The following is a 23578-nucleotide window of genomic DNA, read 5'->3' as shown; positions in this document are numbered from 1 at the left end:
CTGCTCTTCTATCGCACATGTCATACATACTGAATGTCTTTTTAGTCTTACCATGTGGGCTGTATGATGGGCTACGTCTGCGGTGGTCTGTGGTGTTGGTGGGAGACGCACTTAGGTTTCAACAGGACACGCTAAAGAGTTCTGGACTCACTCACTAGTTCTTATTAACTAGTTTATTTACTCACTTACTATGATGTGTGCTTCTGACAGTGGTGCCTTCTGACTGTATGTAGTGTGTCTCTGACTGCTAGGGCTAGTGTGCCTCTGACTGTACTAGTGTGCTTCTGACTGTACTAGTGTGCTTCTGACGTACTAGTGCTTCTGACTGTATCTACGTGTGCTTTCTGACTGTATTAGTGTGCCTTCTGACTGTGCTAGTGTGCCTCCTGACTGTGACTATGTGTGTCGTCTTCTGACTGTACTAGTGTGCTTCTGACTGTTAGTGTGCTTCTGACTGTGTATTTAGTGTGCCTTCTGACTGTACTAGTGTGCTCTCCTGACTGTCTAGTGTGCTTTGCTGCTGTATTCTAGTGGTGCCTCTGACTGTGCTGTGTGCCTCCTGACTGTACTATGAGTGTGTTTCTGACTGTTAGTGTCTTCTGACTGTACTAGTGTGCTCTTCTGACTTGTTATTAGTGTGCCTTCTGACTGTACTAGTGTGCTTCCTGACTGTACTAGTGTTCTCTGACTGGTTTAGTGTGCCTTCTGACTGTCTAGTGTCTTCTGACTGTCTAGTGTGCCTTCTGACTTTGCTAGTGTGCCTTCTGACTGTGTAGTGTGCCTTCTGACTGTACTTGACTGTGCTAGTTTGCCTTTTGACTGTACTAGTGTGCCTTTTGACTGTACTAGTTTGCCTTTTGACTGTACTAGTTTGCCTTTTGACTGCACTAGTTTGCCTTTTGACTGTACTAGTTTGCCTTTTGACTGTACTAGTGTGCCTTTTGACTGTACTAGTTTGCCTTTTGACTGTACTAGTGAGCCTTCTGACTTTACGAGTGTGCCTTTTAACTGTATTAAAGTACTTTCTGACTGTACTAAAGTACTTTCTGACTGTACAAAAGTACTTTCTGACTGTTCCAAGAGACTTTCTGACTCATTCACACTTACTGACTTCATTTTGCCTTGAGAAACTTCACACTTGTCAGGTTCATATCCACTTCGACAGCGATACAGAATGTTCATTTCAGAGAATGTGGTGGGCTGACAGCCAGTAACCCACATTACAGTTTATGTTCTATGTGGGGTGTCAGGTGAAAAAGTGGGTGTTTTCTGATCAAGTAAGACGATGGCTCCACCACGTCATCCCACATAGGCCACAGTATGAAGAGTGTAAAGTGTCCCACATGACTAGTCTAGTGGGTGGCTATAGCTCAAATATCTGTAGCTGTGGTTTTGGTGGAAAACTATCTTTGTCTGTTTTGTACTGTGATGCACTAGGTGCTACCTTTTTGTATGGTTGACTATCAAAATAGGATCTCTTGACTACTTACAATACAGGAAAGAGGTCTAACAACCAGCTAAAACAGAGGCTAGGCCAGTAAACCTAACTCTTTTTTTGGCCCTGGTTCTCAGTTAGATTAACTGCTGGGGTTGCCAGGTTAACTGTGCTGGGGTTGCCAGGTTAGGTTAACTGTGCTGGGGTTGCCAGGTTAGGTTAACTGTGCTGGGGATGCCAGGTTAGGTTAACTGTGCTGCGGTTGCCAGGTTAACTGTGCTGGGGTTGCCAGGTTAACTGTGCTGGGGTTGCCAGGTTAGGTTAACTCTGCTGGGGTTGCCAGGTTAGGTGAACTATTTTTGGTTGCTATGTCAATTATGTGTCTGGTTGCCAGATTAACAGTGTATTCCTGTATTCTATCCCCTCTCCCAGGAGGACCTAATCCACCTTGGAGCCAAGTTCTCCCCGTGTATCCGCAAGGACAGCCAGATAGTCAGTCTCATCCAGAAAGCCAAGGACCAGGAGAGAGAGTCAGGCTGCTTGTTGTTACATGGAACGATAATAGGCGTCCAGACCCTTGCTACTATAGCGCTGCTCCGGCCGTTTTGTTCGTGGCTCAAACTATCAGTCGACGGTTATGTGCAAGTAGGAATCTACACAAATGATATGTATTTTTTGTAGACCACACACAATACAACAAACAACTATTGTACTCCCACTTACGTTCCCTCGCACTCTTCTTCTCTCATCATCTCTCTCTCTCTCTGTGTTACGCTCACACACACTCTCTCTGCTCTCTGTGTTTACGCTCACACCACTCTCTCTCTGCCACCTAGAGATGAATGATTTGTAAACTTGATCAACTTGTGTCTGGCTGTGTTTTATTTTCTGGTCTGTGTGAAGGAGTCATTGGCGACCTTTCATTGAAATGATGAAGGCGATGAAAGAATGATGGAAACTGTCACGGAGGTCTGTAAAACAGGCTCTGTGGTGTGCACACTAGGAACTAGCCAGCGTGTACATCAAAGTCTTTGATACTGTTCTACTATAAGACGACTACAGTGGTAAAACACACAACACACACCACACACCACCACCCAAACACACAACACACACACACACATTCATCACACACACACACACACAACACAACTGTCGTGACCGGAACATGGTAAAACTAACTCGAGAGTATCATAAAAGTGTCTCCTGCTATCTTATTGTCCTGATGCATGCTGGGAACAGGACCTGTGAAGAGCCCGCTTCCGCAGAGCCTCACATCTGGCCCGATGACATACACACATTGGCCGGTGAGTGACAGGAGGATCAGCAATGTTATGCTCCTCTGACAGCCCTGCTAGTATGTATTGCGTGAACAGACATCGTATGCATTCCATTCTCTACAGAATGTTGCCCCCACTGTACAGTGTAAGCCCCCGGTATTGAAATAAAGCAGTGGATGAGAGGTGACAGAACCATCATACACCTCAGGTCTTGGATCAGTGGAAACCACATAGCTTCTTCTCGCCTCCTCCATCTGATCCAGATCTGTACCTCCCCCCGCAAGACGAACCTGACAGGCTTACAGACACATGGACTGTAACCTCCAAGGGACGACCCTGCTGCATAGGCACTAAGGGCCGGTGTGAGATCACTACGAGAGAGTATGTGCTCCTTCATGCACGGTTACTTCCACGAGGAGGCCACCCTTCTGCTCCAGGTGGTGGGTGTGTGTCCGTCTGTCTGTCCTGTGGTGGGCGTTGTCTACAGGGTTTGTTTACATGACAGCCAGACTCCCCATCTGATCCGGTGGTCTCTCTTCGTTAACAGATCCACTGTGTGGATGAGGTGTGTGGCCTTCCTGCTTTCTCAATCCCTGAGTCTTTGACTATGTGACAGGCTGTGGCTCTCCTTGTTCCTGCACGCAGGGTAATCATACACTGTATTTCTATGGTACTTTTCTATACATGACATTGTTTTTAGCCTAAAGTGCTTGACAGTTAAGAGTATGTCGACCTCGGGTCATCTGACTGTAGTCACATCGGTACTTAGTGCAAATCCAAACACCATAGGTGGAGTCATGGGTTTTTGTCGACCAATTGACCTGAACAGGAAAGTCTCTGTAATACTCTGTTAAAGGTCCAATGCAGCCTTTTAATCTCAATATCAAATCATTTCCGGGTAACAATTCATTAACTTACTGTGATTAAAAAATATAAAATAAGGAAATGGTCAAAAATAGCTTCTTAGCAAAGAGCAATTTCTCAAGCAATAATTTAGCTAAAACTATCTGGTAGGGGTCTGGGGAGGGGAAAACTTAAAATGTGCTTTTTTTTGGCAGAGGGTTTTGAAACTCTCTTTCTTATTGGTCTATTAACAATTAACAAATGTACTGCCTGCAAAACTCCATCCCACCAAAACAGCAGTTCTTACACTAAAAGGGCATTATCGTCATTTTCACAATTTCACAGTATTATTCCAACCTCAGTGTGGAAATATATATATAAAACACAGGTAAATCACGTTTTTGACTGCACTGGGCCTTTAATACTTTGTGTAACCCTAGTTGTAGCCTACTACACGGCTCTGATTGTTCCTTGTCAGTTTACATGGTCAGTGTATGGTCAGGGATATCCCATTGTATCCCACCGTACCTAAGTATGGCCTTAACAGGAAATACTGCATCGAGAGGATTCCCTCCACATGATTCAGATATGGGTACGTAGTGAGGAGATTACAGCACGTGCTGGGCTTTGTTTGTGTGTGTGTGTGTTAATATAGCATAAGCCTACGGTATGTGCGCCTATAAGCCTATTTCCATGCGTTGTCCTCTGACTGGCCTCTTCCCTTTCCCTATGAAGCCTCCTCCACTGCCTGGTGTCCGTAGTGTTCCAGATGACTATCCTGAGAGACCTGGAGAAGCTGGCTGGCTGGGTCCGCATCTCCATCATCTACGTCCTCTCTGGCATCACCGGCAACCTGGCCAGCGCCCTCTTCCTCCCCTACAGAGCCGAGGTACACACACACACACACACAGGCTCACACACAGGAGCGCACGTACACACACCTGCTCAGCTAACACAACCGCCACTGCTAATCTTCATTGAGCTGGTCAGGTGTTTTCTAGGAAAGCTGGCGAGAGAGAGAGAGAGCGTTAACATCTCAGCTAGGCCCGGGCAGCCACTGAGCTTAGCACGGTTACTGGAGGAGCTTTGGATAGGGAGATTACTGGACTGGACGTGACCCCGTCTGGAGGGTAAACGATCAGGACTTAACTGCCTCTGCCCTGTCTCCGTATCACCTGAAGCTGGAACAGAACCATTACACGTGGCTTGAGAAAGCCATCGAGATCCTCTATTCGTTTGTATGCTCAAAGCATTGGTAGAAATGCCATTGACAAAAACGTATTGCAATTGTGCGAACTGGCTGAATTGCTAGGGTTGGCACAGTCAACGAGACATTCTGACAGCCTGAGAAGAAGAGCCTTGGCTGCAGCAGCCAGATGTGGTGTGCCAGGGTCCCCCTAGTGGTGAAAAGGAGTATCAATTCACTCCATGTAAACTGTAAAGCTCCATGCATCCAACACATTTGCATTCCTTTGCCCAACACACACAACTGGGTCTCATGTTCATGTTTAATCACAAATGAGTGTTAACCCAGTCAGTTGACCCATTCTTTCTGTCTCAGACCATGTCTTGAGTCTCTCAAGTGTGGTCGCACACACAAACACACTCTTACACGTTTTGTCATTCACTGACATTCCCATTGTAGCCCTATCTTCACCTACTGAGGAAATGTCCAGCTCTCTGTGTTCCTCTCCCTGACCGGGACACGCTGGTGCTTGTTGTGTTATCTGCACATGATCTAATCCAACCAAGCCCTTTTCTTCTGCAGTGTGTGATGTGCTAATGGTAAATTAGTCCAATCCCCTTGAGGTGACGCAGCTGGCTTAATTGTGCCTGCGTGTTAAGGAGAGAGCGAGAGAGGCAGGGACATTCAGTCCAGGTTGCGGAGTCAGCAGCAGGGTAAATGTGAAGGGCACAGGAAGTGATGTCAGAGCGTCTTTGGACAGGAGACCCTGTTCCCTTGTCATCTCCTCTTATAGCTTCACCATTGGGCTATTGCTGTCCATTTGGCATAGGAAGAGTGGACAAGTTACGTAAATGTTTTTCCCTTGTTCTATTTCTTCTGGTGTTCAGACTCCTTTCTGTATGACCAGACTGTAATAGCCCGTCCATGCCAAACTTCATCGATTTACAATTGGATTCACTCGCAGTCCCGGTATGTTAGGTTGCAGAAATGAAGAGTGCAATTGTCACTGGAAAGAAGAGGGCGCGCTACAGTTTTGTGCTCGAGTACAAGGCTCAGTGTGGTGGACAGGAAGCATTGTCTGTGACGTGGGCGTTGCCAAGTGGGAGAAGAGAGCTGCTGTGGATAACCTAATTGGCACAAACCAACCTCTCCCAATTGGCCTCTGTAAAACACACTCTCTTGCTCGCTACAGATTACCGAAGGATATTGTGTGGGTTAACAAAGGTCCCTGCTACACTAGTCCAGATTCCTGCTCTGTTCAATTGTTGAAAAAAAGAAATGGTCTGGTCTTCCAGTGCTTCTACATACAGATTATGGATCAGAGTTTAGTACTGCCGAGGAGTACCTATTTCTGGAAGAATCAATTTTTTTCATTTCCCCAGATTACCAACTCTAAATCTGCAGGTATGTGGCTGCAGCTGTGCGTCTCTGGCGCTAGGTACGTCTGTCACTCTCCTAGTGTGAAGTTACTGTGAGGTAGCGCTCTGAAATGTCACCGCTGCTGCACCAGCAGGACGCAGCCTTTCACACAACAGGAATAGCTCCAGAGACGTGAGGCGACGCACGGCTCCTCATCTCAAGCCACTTAGGGCCCCGTTTGAGTTAAAGGGGATTATCCCATTGGTGGAGTAAACAAGACCTCGAAGCGGTGGCCGAACCAGTCTCTATCCGCTGTGGTTGAACCAGTCTCTATCCACTGTGGTTGAACCAGTCTCTATCCACTATGGTTGAACCAGTCTCTATCCACTGTGGTTGAACATCTCTATCACTGTGGGTTGAACCAAGTACTCTATCCACATTGTGGTTGCCAATCCAGTACCTCTATCCACTGTGGTTGAACCAGTCTCTATCCACTGTGGTTTGAACGCAAGTCTCTATCACACTTGGTTGACCAGTCTCTATCCCTGTTGGTTGAACCAGTTCTATCCACTGTGTTGACAGTCTCTATCCACTGTGGTTGAACCAGTCTCTATCCACTGTGGTTGAACAAGTCTCTATCCCACTGTGGTTGAACCAGTCTCTATCCACTGTGGTTGAACCAGTTCTCTATCCACTGTGGTTGAACCAGTCTCTATCCACTGTGGTTGGAACCAGTCTCTATCCACTGTGGTTGAAACCAGTCTCTATCCACTGTGGTTGAAATCCAGTCTCTATTCCACTATGGTTGAACCAGTCTCTATACACTGTGGTTGAACCAGTCTCTATCCACTTGTGGTTGAACCAGTCTCTATCCACTGTGGTTACCGTCCTACACATGGTTGAACCAGTCTCTATCCACTGTGGTTTGAACCAGTCTCTATCCACTGTGGTTGAACCAGTCTCTATCCACTGTGGTTGAACCAGTCTCTATCCACTAATGGTTGAACCAGTCTCTATCCACTGTGGTTGAACCAGTCTATATCCACTGTGGTTTGAACCAGTCTCTATCCACTATGGTTGAACCAGTCTCTATCCACTGGGGTGTGAAACCATCTCTATCCACTGTGGTTGAACGTCTCTATCCACTTGGTGAATCAGTCTCTATCCACTGTGGTTAAACCAGTCTCTAATCCCTACTGTGGTTGAACACCAGTCTCTATCCACTGTGTGAACCAGTCTCTATCCACTGTGGTTGACCAGTCTCTATCCACTGTGGTTTGAACCAGTCTCTATCACTGTGGTTGAACCAGTCCTCTATCCACTGTGGTTTGAACCAGCTTTATCCACTGATGGTTGAACCAGTCTTTATCCACTGTGGTTGAACCAGTCTCTATCCACTGTGGTTGAACCAGTCTCTATCCACTGTGGTTGAACCAGTCTCTATCCACTGTGGTTAAACGCATCACAAATTAGGATTAGTTTCAGGTCTTCACGATGTTGGAAACTAAATGTTTGTGTTATACCCCTAAAAGGGAGAAATATATAAATAAATAAATCACATGTGGCTACGGCTTCAAGTCACTTGTAATGAGTCTTTTCTTATAAAATCATCAGCCATTTACATAGGTACAAAATATTTTTCACAAATGCACTATATATTCTCTGACATTACATAGCTGTTACAAGTGTTCAATAAACCAGTATTGTCTCATTTATGCATTACAATGGCTCAATGGATCCTTTATTATCCCCGTTTTAAATTGACACTATGAAATGCAATGACAAACCTTTTTAAATGCATCACGTATCTGGTGGCAGATTTCAGAAATGCTTAATGATACAACGGTAACAGTCGCTAGTACTTCTTCAAAGGACTTTGAGTCACTCTTCAATGCAGAAATTCAGAAGTCAGAAGTTTAGACGTTCTGAAACTCAGCCTCTCTAAAGAAACAACTAGACGTCACAGCAGTAACACTCTCTAGTTCTTCTTCAAAGGACTTTCTGAGTCACTCGTGAGAGCAGGAATTCAGAAGTCAGCGAGAGTTCAGACGTTCTGAAGCTCAGCCTGTCAAACGAAGTGTTCAATGGCCAATGAAGCTTAGACTGTCGAGCGCCGGCTGGGGAATGATTGGATTCAGAGCACCCATATAGCGTGTCTGGAACGTGTAGGCCGCGTGCCTAGGGCGTGTGAAAAGCCTCACTCCTCCTCGCCCGTCCTTCTGGGAGGTTAGAATCTCGGATTAGCCATCTGCCCCGGTACGCCGACCACAGCCCTGACGTCAATCTAATCAGGATGCCAGCTGTAGAACCAGTGACCAAAGAACCATTGCTGTTGGTTTCGACCTAGACTTAACTATTGAGGAGTTACAACTGAAATGTACATTAAGTCGTAAGGTTTAGAACGGAGGCACAATGTGATACTCTTTTGTTATACTACTTCAACAATGACACATTCCCATTTTTGGAACATCCAACGTCACTGTAGACATAAAAGTGAAGATGGTTAAAATGTCTGATGGTGTAATTTATATATTGATCGCAACATTTGTTTGGGGACATCATACCAAAGAGAATTACCCCGCTGAGAGGAAGTTAATTGCAGGGCTGAACCTCTCCAGACCCCTGAGCTGCATGCATTTGGATCAGTAGGCTACCGACCAAATTCACTATGACACACAGACGTCAACATTTAATGCACTCAGCTGGTGCACTTGCTTCCCATTTTGCCCGATTCCTATTGTCCTCTGCTATAAGGGACTATAACTCCGCCTCAGTCATCTGCCTGCCCATTAGCAAGGAGTACATAATGCTACCACCACTTCCTTCATGCTAACGTACTAGCATTTTATATGAATTTCAACAGATGCCAGTGAGCAGGATGCATGCATTTATCCTGGCATCTTCCGCTGATATGCCCCATGCTATGGTCAACAGTGACATTCATTCATGCACGTGCTGGTCTTGTCACCCATTCATCCAGTACTGGCATCGTCATTGAGTGAAGCATCAACCCCTCCCTCCATTTTGTTTAGTCAGAGCAGGTGGATGTATGACTCTCTCTTTTCCCTCTCTCTCTCTCTGTCTTTCTCCGGTTATCATCCAGGTTGGCCCAGCTGGCTCCCAGTTCGGGCTGCTTGCCTGCCTGTTTGTGGAGCTCCTCCAGGGCTGGCAGATGCTGGAAAAGCCGTGGAAGGCCTTCCTCAAGCTGGTGGGCATCGTCTTCTTCCTGTTCCTGTGTGGCTTGCTGCCCTGGATCGACAACATCGCCCACATCTTCGGCTTCCTCAGCGGCCTGCTGCTCTCCTTCTCCTTCCTGCCCTACGTGACGTTCGGCGACTTCGACAAGTACCGAAAGCGTGTCCTCATCCTGCTATCGCTGCTGGTCTACCTGGGCCTGCTCTCCTCGTTGGTTGTCTGGTTCTATATCTACCCCATCAACTGGCACTGGCTGGAGCACCTCACCTGCCTGCCCTTCACCGGCAAGTTCTGCGAGAAGTACGACATCGACCATGTGGTGCACTAGAATAGCACTCACTAAAGCGCTAACAGCTAATGCTAGCTGGCTATAGAACCTGGACATTCATTAAAGCGCTAACAGCTAATGCTAACTGGCTTTAGAACCTGGACATTCACTAAAGCGCTAACGGCTAATGCGAGCTGGCTTTAGAACCTGGACAGGAAGCGCAGTGGAAAATACTTTTAAGGGAAACGGAACTTAAAGGGAGAGCGCACCTGGTTCATATGCCCGTAAGCACCCAGGGTATCTACGCACATTGCCTTCAAGACTGTACAGCTATGCTAGTTCCTCTGGAGAGAACGACTCGGTCTGAGCGTGGAGTTAAAGTGGACTTGGAAGACGACAGAGGATATCCTGCCCTGTCGTTTCATAAACTGTCACCTTAATACTACAGAGGCCTCTTATTTGTTACCTTTTGTACTCATTTTCTACAACACTGGATGTATCTAACACTACGTGATATAGCATTTCATTATGTTCAAATACTTTGAATTAGCTGTTCATGTGAGCATTTCACTATGGTATTGAATACAAGTCATACAGTCTGCAACTGGCTGGAGCGTTGTTTCAACTTGAACCTAGTTTTGTGTGCTTTTCATGACTTTTCCATGGCACTTTTTGGGGGGGGGACCAGTTAAGTGTTAAGAATTCCATCCAATAGCAGTTGCCTTTCACAATGAATTATACCGTACAGACAGTGTCAATAAAATAGTGTTATTGTATCTGTAAATGATGCTTGTTTTTCATCTGAAGGATTGGTCTGACCTTCCAAATCCTGCCTTCCAATCTGCCTAGGTTATTTATGGCAACTGTAGGTGCTTGATAAATAGACATCTAACTAATTCCAATTGAACTGTGTCACTGCCTCAAAGACAAGCGGTTGGCCTTACGGAAGGCTTTTCAGTTTAAGTGCACTACTAATTAAACACGTTGACTTGTTTTGGCCATAATTGTGGCGTTTCACTGGACACTGTGGTATAGGTTTGATACGCAAACGTTAATTAAACGTAATATCGTAAGATTATAGGATCTGACTGACCGTCCAAAAGACAGTATGTGATCTGATAGAGCAAACTAGAAAGTCCATGTTGTTTCACTTCAAACTACGATGTGCTTGCACTATATCTCTACAGTAATATATATATATAATAATTATAGCACTTCAGTGCTATCAAAGCAAATTACTTATCAATGTGTTATGCGTATATATTTAAAAAGCGAACGAGAATCCGTGTACTGTGTGCCTTGATCAATGGCCATTGATTCAAGAAAGGCTGCTAGTCACTCTTGCCATTACAGATATCAAAATGGCCAACAGAGTTTCTGCCATCCCGGCCTCCTCCTGGTCTCTTGGATTATGACCCTCTCCTCTGGCAGCTGTCCACTCTTCACTGCTTAGGACGTTTCCTGAGAGGTGGATTACTGCGGTGATGTGGATTATTTGAGCAGGATTTACTATGCTTTGTTAAGTCACTTTACACACCAGCAGTCAACTGGTGGTGTTAATGGCCGACTATGTCAATAACGTGCAATTCTTCGCAGGTGTTGGTTGGACGATCGTTGAGTACTGTTTTACGTTGTTTTGCCATTTGGGCATTTAAATGGTTGTGACCCTGTTTAATTTGCTCAGAATCTGTCCCTCTTTTCTTTTTACATGAACACTTTAGCACAGTCTGCTCCTCTTCATAGGAATTCACCGTGCCTTCTGAAATGTGTGTAACCCTTGAATTTGAGTGTCTGTAAATCGGCAAGCATAAATGCATAAGTCTGTAAATGCATTTGGACCAAATTGATTAGTTATTTATTGGAATAAAAAAGTATACTTTGGAATTTGCTCTTTTACTGAGATATTGTGATATTATTGCTGCAGTTTTTAAGATATTACCCTTACGTGTATGTACAAATTCAAACAATGTTCTTAAAAATAAATGTAAATGTAATAATGTTTCCCCTTGTCTGTCTTGAGCTAATAGATTCAACTACCGGTAACCTTTTGTGAAAATGGCTTGAGGAACTACTTCCTTGGATCTATGCTTCTGAACTATTTCTCTTGACAATCGCATTCAGCCGGGTAGCGTGTTGGTGCTTGAAAAGCTAGGAATAGAAATACTGTTGTAGATTCACCCTCTTCAAGAGAGATTTACTCCACAACTTTAATCTCTGTGGGTCCAGTTTTTGCAAGCTGAGAAGTTGGAAACAAGTTGCTTTGTCTTCTTAATCTGCCATTTGTTAATCATAGAAACCCTACAGTGTAATGCATTTCTACATTCCAAGTGAAAGGGAAACAGTCAGAAACAGAAATGTTTGAAAAATAGTTTATTTTCAAAATGTTATAAAAATCAGTAACGTCTTGATTCAAGATTGATGGAGGTAGAGGTGGTGGTTTTCTACAGAGAAAAAGACAACTCATTTATCAAGGGGAATGGAAAATCCCGGGGAGGGATATTGGTTTTAAATTGCTGCGTTTCAAACATTAAAATACTATAAAGTCTATTTTCAAATACTGTGCCAGCTACAAGTATATTGTTCACAACTCCATACTATATTGTTAATTGGATTCCCATAAATGTGTCATTACACCAACACCCTCCAGACATGGCCTCTAGCGGTAATGCTGCTTACTGAATACAGTAGGCCTAGCTTTGTTTAAAATGCTTGGCAGCAGCAAATAGGCGATTCTCGTGAATCCCTAGAAGTTACACGACAATAATGCTTGCTAATGGACACGTTAGCAGTTAAACCCCTATAGCCCCAGGAGGAGAGGCGTGCAATAGTGGTCTACTTTGGAGACTAGCGTCTCTGCCGACAAACAAACACAGCCTAGTTTGCCTATATCCCTCCCTGGTATACTGTATATCGGTAATCTAATTTCAATATTTTCTCACAATCTAGAAATTAACAGGTGCTAGCTAAAAGGGTAATACTACCATTAATACTACTACCATGGTTTATAAAAGTCGTGGTGACTTTTAGCTGCCCAGTGCATTTTAAAGGCATAAATACAGAAGGATAAACAAAAACATTAGTGATCTTGAAAAGCAAATGAAAGTCCCAGGCAATCGCCCAGGTGTTGATGTGCCATAAAGCTGCATATTCAGACAGGAAGAATGAGATTAAAAGTGTCCTTCTTGGTTGCTTGGCTCACGAGACCACAGTGAAAAAGGGACATTGATTTAATGCTGTTTTAATGCTTGCCATGGATTGATACACAAGCAGCACAGCCACAACACGCTAACAGGAAGAGAGAAGCTAGCTGACCCTTCTTCAATCTAGCTGACCCTTCTTCAATCTAGCCCTATCTGCATTTTCGTTAGATTCTCAAGTCATCCATCAAGATGCAGTTTGTTTGCTAAAATCTCAGACTTAACATGAGTTAAAAAATGTCCAGCATTTTATACAAAAATATGTACTTTGCTGCACTTTTCCTTGCTGTACTTTTCTAATGTAAACCTAGCATTTTTGGCAGTTAGCAGATTCTATTTGGTCATCATGAATAAGACATTTTGTAAAAATGTATAAAGTAATACATTTATAATCACTTAATTACTCAAGTAATTCCATATCTTCCCCAAAGATCATGTCAGCCTTTGAGGTGAAAAAAAGCCTTTCGTGAACGAACACTCACGTTTGACTACCTTTGACTTTGACTACGTTGAGGAGAAATGTACTTACCGTGATATGTGGTTGTCCTACCTAGCTATCTTAAGATGAATGCATTAACTGTAAGTCGCTCTGGATAAGAGCGTCTGCTAAATTATATTTTTTTAAATGCTTGGTCTCTTACGGGTCAACTATCTTCTGTAACACCCACCACGTAGGACACACAAACCCTGCCACAACACAAAACAGTGAGCACAGACAAACACCTACGAGCCACTGCACTAGTATCCCACATGTAACTCACAGCAAGYGTAATCTCGTTCCCAGAAACTTTGTGCAATAGACTGGGAACGAGGTTTCAACGAGCTGCTTACATACAGTGGCAAGAAAAAGTATGTGAACCCTTTGGAATTATCTGGATTTCTGCATAAATTGGTCATAAAATTTGATCTGATCTTCATCTAAGTCACAACAACAGACAAACACAGTCTGCTTAAACTAATAACTCACAAATTATTGTATTTTTCTTGTCTATATTGAATACATCATTTAAACATTCACAGTGTAGGTTGGAAAAAGTATGTGAACCCCTAGGCTAATGACTTCTCCAAAAGCTAATTGGAGTCGGGAGTCAGGTAACCTGGAGTACAATCATTGAGACGGGATTAGAGATGTTAGAGCTGCCCTGCCTTATAAAAAAACACTCACCATATTTGAGTTTGCTATTCACAAGAAGCATTGCCTGATGTGAACAATGCCTCGAACAAAAGAGATCTCAGAAGACCCAAGATTAAGAATTGTTGACTTGCATAAAGCTGGAAAGGGTCACATAAGTATCTATAAAAACCTTGATGTTCATCAGTCCAAGGTAAGACAAATTGTCTATAAATGGAGAAAGTTCAGCACTGTTGCTACTCTCCCTAGAAGTGGCCGTCCTGCAAAGATGACTGCAAGAGCACAGCGCAGAACGCTCAATGAGGTTAAGAAGAATCCTAGAGTGTCAGCTAAAGACTTACAGAAATCTCTGGGACATGCTAACATCTCTTTTGACAAGTCTACGATACGTAAAACACTAAACAAGAATGGTGTTGATGGGAAGACATCACAGAAGAAGCCACTGCTGTCCCCAATTTTTTTTACTGCACGTCTGAAGTTCGCAAAGAGCATATGGATGTTCCACATCGTTACTGGCAAAATGTTCTGAGGACAGATGAAACTAAAGTTGAGTTGCTTGGAAGGAACACAACACTGTGTCGAGAAAAAAAGGCACAGCACGCCAACATCAAAACCTCATCCCAACTGTAAATTATTGTGAAGGGAGCATCATGGTTTGAAGCTGCTTTGCTGCCTCAGGGCCTGGACAGCTTGCTATCATCGACGGAAAAATGAATTCCCAAGTGTATCAGGACATTTTGCAGGAGAATGTAAGGTTATCTGTCTGCCAATTAAAGCTCAACAGAAGTTGGGTAATGCAACAGGACAACAACCCAAAACACAGAAGTAAATCAACAACAGAATGGCTTCAACAGAAGAAAATACGCCTTCTGGAGTGGCCCAGTCAGAGTCCTGACCTCAACCCGATTGAGATGCTGTGGCATGACCTCGAGAGCAGTTCACACCAGACATCCCAAGAATATTGCTGAACTGAAGCAGTTTTATAAAGAGGACTGGTCCAACATTCCTCCTGACCGTTGTGCAGGTCTGATCCGCAACTACAGAAAACGTTTGGTTGAGGTTATTGCTGCCAAAGAAGGGTCAACCAGTTATTAAATCCATGGGTTCACATACTTTTTCCACCCTGCACTGTAAATGTTTACACGGTTCAATAAAGACATGAAAACGTATAATTGTTTGTGTGTTATTAGTTTAAGCAGACTGTGTTTGTCTATTGTTGTAACTTAGATGAAGATCAGATCAAATTTGATGAACAATTTATGCAGAAGTCCAGGTAATTCCAAAGGGTTCACATACTTTTTCTTGCCACTGTAGCCGTCTTCAAGCCACGGAAGGTTAGTCAAACACCCCCCCCATTGAAGGAGGCATCCATCTTGGTTCGTGTCCCCTCAAACACCACTGTTGTGGTGCATGTACGCGTGGCCCTGGACAAGATACATAATCTCAATGAAGGTCAGGGGCCCCACTGGGGCCCTGCACTTTAAAGCCTGACTTCTGGTAGAAAGGGACCAGGAAGTCTTCGCACATGAGCACGGCGCAGCGCACATAGGGCAGGCAGCGCAGGTACTGCAGGTAGCGCCACATCAGGATGGAGCCCTTGCCTTGCTGCCGGAAGGTGCGGTGGACAGCAAGCACATGGAGGTGGACCGTGGAGCCATGGGGCTTGTGGAGGGTGAGAGCGTCCTGAAAAAGGAGGGAGGGAAGCCTGAGTTTTGAGTGCATGAGTGCAATGTGAGATCCCCCGACTAACCATTTATCATTGTCATGGAGATTTTTTCATGATCAACTCTATTGAACCCTGAATTGACAGGTTTGTGTGGATGTAAGCTTGGTTAATGTGGATGTAAGCTTGGTTGTGTGGATGTAAGGTTGGTTGCATTCTCTGATTTTGAGATGTTTTATATAAAAACCTTGAAGTCCCTGTGCTAAAAAAAGGATTGTACTTATCTATTGATAAAATACCACATGGAAGTACATCCTCGAAGCTTGTCTTTTGATTAATTGGGTAGGCTACCAAAAGTCATTCATTATAATAAAGACAATGTCCCACTTATTCAACACATTTTGACTTGGGGCTTACCATGGCTAGTTTCTCCTGGTCCCACAGTGATCCTATGATGAAGGCAACGAGGCGTCCCTCCTCAAACCAGCCCAGAGACAGCTCAGGGCACAGCGTCAGGAAGTGACACACCTCATCCAAGTGGAGCGGACACTCTCCAGACACAGAGATGAAGGCTGAGGAGGGCAGACAGACAACACAAGTCCATGATCAAGTACACACGTAGTTGTTTAGTCTAATCTCAGTTTGCTTACTTCCAACTAATCTCAGCATAAAAAGAAACGTCCCTTTTTCAGGACCCTGTCTTTCAAAGATAATTCGTAAAAATCCAAATAACTTCACAAATCTTCATTGTAAAGGGTTTAAACACTGTTTCCCATGCTTGTTCAATGAACCATAAACAAGAGCCCGCAATAAACTGAGAGAGGCTGGACTGAGGGCTTGTAGGCCTGTTGTAAGGCAGGTTCTCACCAGACATCACCGGCAACAACGTTGCCTATGGGCACAAACCTACCGTCGCTGGACCAGACAGGACTGGCAAAAAGTGCTCTTCACTGACGAGTTGCGGTTTTGTCTCACCGGGGGTGATGGTATGATTCGCGTTTATCGTCAAACGAATGAGCGTTACACCGAGGCCTGTACTCTGGAGCAGGATCGATTTGGAGGTGGAGGGTCCATCATGGTCTGGGGCTGTGTGTCACAGCATCATCGGACTGAGCTTGTTGTCATTGCAGGCAATCTCAACGATGTGTGTTACAGGGAAGACATCCTCCTCCCTCATGTGGTACCCTTCCTGCAGGCTCATCCTGACATGACCCTCCAGCATGACAATGCTAACAGCAATACTGCTCGTTCTGTGCGTGATTTCCTGCAAGACAGGAATGTCAGTGTTCTGCCATGGCCAGCGAAGAGCCCGAATCTCAATCCATTTGAGCACGTCTGGGACCTGTTGGGTCGGAGGGTGAGGGCTAGGGCCATTCCCCCCAGAAATGTCCGGGAACTTGCAGGTGTCTTGGTGGAAGAGTAGGGTAACATCTCACAGCAAGAACTGGCAAATCTGGTGCAGTCCATGAGGAGGAGATGCACTGCAGTACTTAATGCAGCTGGTAGCCACACCAGATACTGACTGTTACTTTTGATTTTGACCCCCCCTTTGTTCAGGGACACATTATTCAATTTCTGTTAGTCACATGTCTGTGGAACTTGTTCAATTTATGTCTCAGTTGTTGAATCTTGTTATGTTCATACAAATATTTACACATGTTAAGTTTGCTGAAAAGGACGTTTCTTTTTTTGCTGAGTTTACATGCTTGGTGACATGTATCCCATCATGACTGACTGACTGTTTGTTTGTCATGAATTTGGTTGGTATCCAAAGATTTATTTCCAAAATATATATTAGCCTAGTCTATAATTTTTTTTTTAAAGTAAACTTTAAACGTAAAGCACCTCATCATTAAGTAGTCTACATTTGACAAGTCCAATTAATGACAAAGCATATATTTTTTCACAAAACATCAATATACCTTTTAATGTCTAGGTATAACGTTGTAAAGAAAAACGACCAGTATTGGGGTAAAAACAAGTTCTACATTTTAGTAAGTTAAAAGTTGTTACCCTCTCTCTCGATCTCAAACACGCTGATTGCGTCCTCCGGGCTGAGGCAACGGAGCATTAGGAGGCTAGATTTCAGGAAAGGCAGGGCACTGACTGTCGACATGGTGTCTGATCGAAGTTCCAAGCTCTTAAATCAAATAGAAATGTTGAACTTTCAATATAATTTATACTTGGGTATTGAATGGCTGCCTGTCTCTTCAATAGCTGCTCCACTTAAGTGATCCAAGTGAAGACGGGTTGTGCGTAAAGTCTGAGGTTAATGTGGTGCGCCGTGTGTATTTATACCGTTGGCAGTAAGCGCTATTAGTCATAAGCCTACAAGCTGGATGACCAAATTCTGAGAGAATACCTGTCAACAATAAACATATTGACCCGGATTTATTGGGATATTCGTCACTTGTGTTTGGAATTAGCCTCATGTAAAGATGCAACTAATGGATCGGCTTTTGGCTAAGCCTAGGTATCACATATTTTTTGTTATTTAATTTATATCTATAAATTACAATTTACATATAGGTCTAAAAATTCAGTGTTTGATGGGTACAGTTTTGGCCTTCTATACTGGACAAAAATATGAACATGCATGACCCAATTTCAAAGATTTTACTGAGTTATAGTTCATATAAGGAAATCAGTCAATTGAAATAAACTCTTTAGGCCCTAATCTATGGATTTCACATGACTGAGAATACAGATATGCATCTGTTGGTCACAGATCCATTTTTTTTTAAAAGGTATGTGCGTGCATCAGAATACCAGTCAGTATCTGGTGTGACCACCATTTGCCTCATGCAGCGTGCATGCAGTCTTTCTCATAGAGTTGACCAGGCTGTTGATTGTAGCCTGTGGAATGTAGTCCCAATCCTCTTCAATGGGTGTGCGAAGTTGCTGGATATTGGCAGGAACTGGAAAACGCTGTCGTACATGCCGATCCAGAGCATCCCAAACATGCTCAATGGGTGACATGTCTGGTGAGTATGTAGGCTATGGAAGAACTGGGACATTTTCAGGTTCCAGGAATTGTGTACAGATCTGTGCAACATGTGACCGTGCGTTATCATGCTGAAACACGAGTTGATGGCGGCAGATGAATGGCATGACAATGGGCCTCAGGATCTCGTCACGGTATCTCTGTGCATTCAAATCGCCATCGATAAAATGCATTTGTGATTGTTGTTTGTAGCTTATGCCTGCCCATACCATAACCCCACCGCCCCCATGGCTCACTTTGTTCACAACATTGACATTAGCAAACCGCTCGCCTACACAACACTATACACATGGTCTGTGATCGTGAGGCCGGTTGGACATACTGTTATATTCTCTAAAATGAAGCTGGAGGTGGCTTATGGTAGAGAAACTAACATTAAATGATCAATTATCTGGTGGACATTCCTGCAGTCAGAATGCCAATTGCAGCTCCTTCAAAACTTGAGACATCTGTGGCATTGTGTTGTGTGACAAAACTGCACATTTTAGAGTGGGCTTTTATTGTCCCCAGCACATCATTGTGTAATGATCATGTTGTTTAATCAGCTTCTTGATATGCCACACCTGTCAGGTGGATGGATTATCTTGGCAAAGGAGAAATGCTCACTAACAGGGATGTAAACAAATGTGTGCACAACATTTTAGAGAAATAAGCTTTTTGTGCACATGGAAAATGTCTGGGACCTTATATTTCAGCTCATGAAACATGGGACCAACACTACATGTTGCGTTTATATTTTTGTTCAGTGTATAATTTCAAATATAAGTGGAATATAGACTGTGTGTAATTGTAAAATGCCTATTTTATTTATATGTTGATATCAATATCACTCTATTCCGCATAGAATAGGCCTACTGGTGATTGTATTACGAATCTTATCGTTTGCCCTCATCTATTTACCAAACGTCATGTAACTCAAATAAGGGAAACTTTTCCATTGTACATCAATTGTCTCGAGATTGTGGTTCATGTTTTTTTCCCCCATGTAAGAGTTTGTTGATCATTATTTCAGTTTTAATGTATAGTTTATCCCCTGCTGGCAATACGTTGCTGACCAATACGAAATTAGTCTTGTTGTTTTTTGGGTACCTGATAAATGCAGGTATAGAACAGAGTTAGCGTCTGTATTGGTTGGAATCGCATTATATACATTTTTATAGATTAATACATGCATCTTTGCGCTTGACAAATAAGACCAACGTCCCCATATGCCCCTTCACGTTAGCTTACATAACACAACTACAGTGTCAGGTACGGTCTGCATAAAATATGTTATTTCATGCCAAAATCCTGTGAAACCATGCAATAATGGCTGCAATAATAAGCCAATTTCAGCACTCGACACTGACACCAAGTGGCGAAAATTGGCATAGAACGCCTATTCGAGCCCGGGCTACAGACTTGTTGATGAAATTGACGTCTTCTTTTTCATTATGTTTGCATTTCTATAAGAAATTATATTTAAAAAATACCACGATCATGGCTGTGATATTTAATTAACTTTATTGTTAGGCTGTGTCCTAAGGGAGACCCTAATCCTACGAAATTGGCCACATTACATCATACATTTGTGTCATCATGTAGCTAGCAACACCTGCCTGTGTGACTAGAATATAAAGAAAGATGTGTTATAATAACGGTGTGATATAAGTGTCTGCTGTCTCAGACTCATTTATTCAGAGTCAAACCAACGCTGAAATAAAAAACACCTTTGTCAATCTGACAGACCCTCGACTCTTCTCGGAGTGCATTTACGCAGCGCGCGCCCTACCGACGTAAACACGTGCACTTCCCTAGTTACAGGTTTTTCTTTTTTCTTCTCCACCATCTCTCCCCCTTTCTCGCATTATTCCCTGACAACTGCAGCGATGGCGGAACCGGTGGCATCGGACGCAATAGCAACAGACGCAGCTCTTTCTCCGGCTGTAAGCCCGGGTTCGGAGCCTCCATCCATGGCGCTCTCTCCTTCTGCAGGCGGCTCCCAGCGGCTTCTTTTCTCTCACGATTTGGTGTCAGGTCGGTATCGCGACTTGGTCCGGTTCGGCCTAGTCAGAATGATACAAGGCGAGGAGGAGTTTGATTCAGACTCGGACCTCGAAGATGGCGGAGGTAGAGGCGGTGGTGGTGGTGGCTGTATCCCCTGTAACTCGGACACCGAGAGCAGTGTTGTGGACAGCCTGGCACCTCTGGGAAGGGGTTTTGTCCGGGTACAGTGGTACCCAGAAGGAGGGAAACAAGACATACGGGAAACAAAGGTAATTGTCTGCTAACGTTAGCTAACTAGCCACACAATATGTTTTCAACGTTGGGAGGTAACATTTAGTTAGTTAGCTCGCTTCCAGCACAAGGTGTGTTTTCCCGTTATTGACAGCTAACGCTAGCTGATTCAATTAATTAGTAACGGTACACCGCCACCGGTTTAGCACGCTATAACCAGCATTGCGAACGTTTTATTCGCGCGCTTGTGTACTTGTTTGTTGCAATTACTATACCTAGTTTCAGCATATTGCCCACATTTCTTTAAATGTACTGTACAACTGGGTGTGACATAGCATGTTTGGCTAGCTAACTTTTTATTATTGCTTACTGGTTAAACGACTAGCTAGTGTGCTAGTCATTTATTTAGGTATAACTAACATTCTCCACGAACCAGTTTAGGTAACTGGCACGTTGGCTAGGCTAACTTGCTAGCTAATTAAACGCACGTAAATGACCAATTAACTAGCTAGTTTGCATCTTAGGTTTTCAGTAAATGAATCATTGACAACTTTTGTAGGAGAGGGTACACTTGCTAAAACTGCTGCTTAAACAATGAGATAAAGGACTTTAACTGAATCCTGTAAGGTGGTCTCTAGCTGATGCTGTATCTGACACTGACAGCTCAAGCTAGCCATGACCCATAATCATATGAGATGAGATTGCTAAAATGATATCACCGATAGAACAATGACCCAGATGTTTCACCGGATCTATAAACCCGAAGCATCTGGTTGACGTATCCACTCACCACCAAATGTGATGAGCGGAAGCCCAATTGCCGGCAGTGGGAGGAGATGGATTTTGGCCGACTTTCTGCTAATTTTGTCATTGATGAAGCATATTTGATCTCGATGCAGTTTTCTATCCCCATAAGAGGCGGTTGTTTAGGAGGGCGAATTGAGTTATTGCACACGCGTAGGCCTTCTCTAATATGCAAATACATGCTAGAATGCGTCAATATGGGTTCTGCCCACTTCCTTGCTTGTTCTGCCCACTTATTAATTTGCTCCCATTAGACCACAGCCTGTTGTTTCCATCTTGGGTTAGTTATACAAATCTTTGATTCTATGCTAAACCCTCCACTACACGAGGAGTCAGTTTAATCAAAGATACTGATGGTGTAATGTTAGTTTTCTATTGGCCAAAGGCAGTCTTAAAGTGGATAGCATCTTGCGTGACTGACATTTAAAGCGGATAGGTTTTGCTGACGTGTCATTTATTATTAACAATAATACATCGATACAAAGCTATAAATGGTATTTAACCTCGCCTGTGAATGCATTTCACATTAATTACCAAACGTAGTTGGAAGCAGGTTGAGGCTATCATCATATTACATAGGGAAAGATAACCTATGCCATCACAAAAAAATCAAGGTAAATAGGGTCCAATTGAATGAATATTGTGAATCGAAAGGAAGATTGCCCTAAGCAGAGTATCCAAGCTCTCAAAGCCCATACATAAAAGCTTTGTCGGGCCAGTATCATTACAAACCAAATAGAGAGCTATTGACATAATGGGATTCAGTACTGCAGTAACAGGGAGCTCAGTCCTGGGCCGTATGGAAAAGGGTCACTGAGGGAGTAGAGCTGGGATGGGTTGGGCCTAGAAGATACTCACGGTAAACAGTGCTGCTTTGTCCTCTGGAGTAAATGTGTAAAGTTCTAGCAATGGAGTCAGGTTCTGGAAGTCAGGACAAAGGTCTAGTCATGTATCTGTGGGGATAGCAATGGGTCAGGGATGTTTACCTACACACACAAGGGTGACTCGGCTCTGTGTGACTTTGAATGCCGGTCTTGTTTTAGGCCTTAAACATTTCCCTCAGTTTGTGTGTTTGTCCAGCCTGATCTGTGTGTTTATTCTTCTTCCTTGTGTGTGTGCGCGTGTCTGTTTGGCTGTCCGTTAGGGCTGGGAATTGCCAGGGACCTCACGATACGATATTGCGATTCTCATGGTTCTACATGTATTGCGATTCGTTGTTCCAAACATATTGCTCAATATATGTCTACTGCAGAGGGACAAGAGCGCCATGAGAACTAGTTTTGATCAGTCATGGAAATAAAAGTGCTGAAAACAAATATGCTACCTATTTAAAAAGGAGATGGGAAATGACTGGAGTTTTGATGCAGATGTACCGAACTAGTGCAAAAATTATATTGTCAATACAATATGATCTATCGTCAAATAATATCCCGATATGTAACTGTATCGATTTTGTTTTCCCCCATCACTACTGTCAGTGTGCATCCTCTGTCTACCTACTGCTCAGATGGTGTTTCTTCAGTCACATATTCTCTTGAGCAACTCAAAGATTCACATCTATTATTCATGACCAGGCCACTTCCTGCAGTATGCAAAAATGGCATATTTCCAAGAAAGTCTGTCCTTAGATTGACTGACTGCTTTTATTTCTCACCTTCCTCTGCTTTATACCCATTTTCACACACTTCCGGGGACACTGGGATAGGGGGCTGCGTCAATGTGTACGAAAAGTCAGTACCTTAACCCTAGTTTTGCATAGTCATGCATCCAAATCATGTTTTCACACCAGACTTTGGAGGTCTGAAGATTTGGCTAGAATGGTGTGCAAATGTTTTAGTGGATTCCCCCCACGTGCTCGTGGAAGTGGTGCTGCGTTATGTTAGTCACTGTTTTCCCACCGGGTAGGACACATTTTGCGGAGAGTTGTTGCATATGCTAGTTTGTAACATTGCAGGAAATATAAGAAAACCTAGAGGACAAACGGAATTCTGTTTT

At 43.6% G+C, this 23578-nt stretch overlaps 2 protein-coding genes and 1 pseudogene across 2 annotated transcripts in view; 2 read left to right on the top strand and 1 right to left on the bottom strand.

The window, feature by feature from the left end:
• LOC139029152 (inactive rhomboid protein 2-like) overlaps positions 1 to 11567 on the top strand; it is a 44543-nt pseudogene extending 32976 nt beyond the window's left edge.
• Positions 11568 to 12592: 1025 nt separating this feature from the next.
• On the bottom strand, positions 12593 to 17802 carry LOC111955129 (serotonin N-acetyltransferase-like). Its single transcript, XM_023975266.2, is given in 4 exon segments — positions 12593 to 15362; positions 15364 to 15578; positions 15976 to 16130; positions 17572 to 17802. Coding segments are annotated over 4 exon segments (552 nt in total). The 5' UTR covers positions 17675 to 17802; the 3' UTR covers positions 12593 to 15283.
• Positions 17803 to 20267: 2465 nt separating this feature from the next.
• LOC139029145 ((E3-independent) E2 ubiquitin-conjugating enzyme-like) overlaps positions 20268 to 23578 on the top strand; it is a 31932-nt gene continuing 28621 nt past the window's right edge. Inside the window, exon 1 of the mRNA XM_070448420.1 lies at positions 20268 to 20817. Coding sequence (XP_070304521.1) covers positions 20431 to 20817 — 387 coding nt within the window. The 5' untranslated portion in view covers positions 20268 to 20430. The remainder of the gene's footprint in view (positions 20818 to 23578) is intronic.

This window comes from Salvelinus sp. IW2-2015, linkage group LG1 (genome assembly GCF_002910315.2).
Source record: "Salvelinus sp. IW2-2015 linkage group LG1, ASM291031v2, whole genome shotgun sequence".
In the NCBI taxonomy this organism is placed as follows: Eukaryota; Metazoa; Chordata; class Actinopteri; order Salmoniformes; family Salmonidae; genus Salvelinus; species Salvelinus sp. IW2-2015.
The sequence above is the reverse complement of the archived record's forward strand: the minus strand, read 5'-3'. Positions and strand labels throughout refer to the sequence as shown.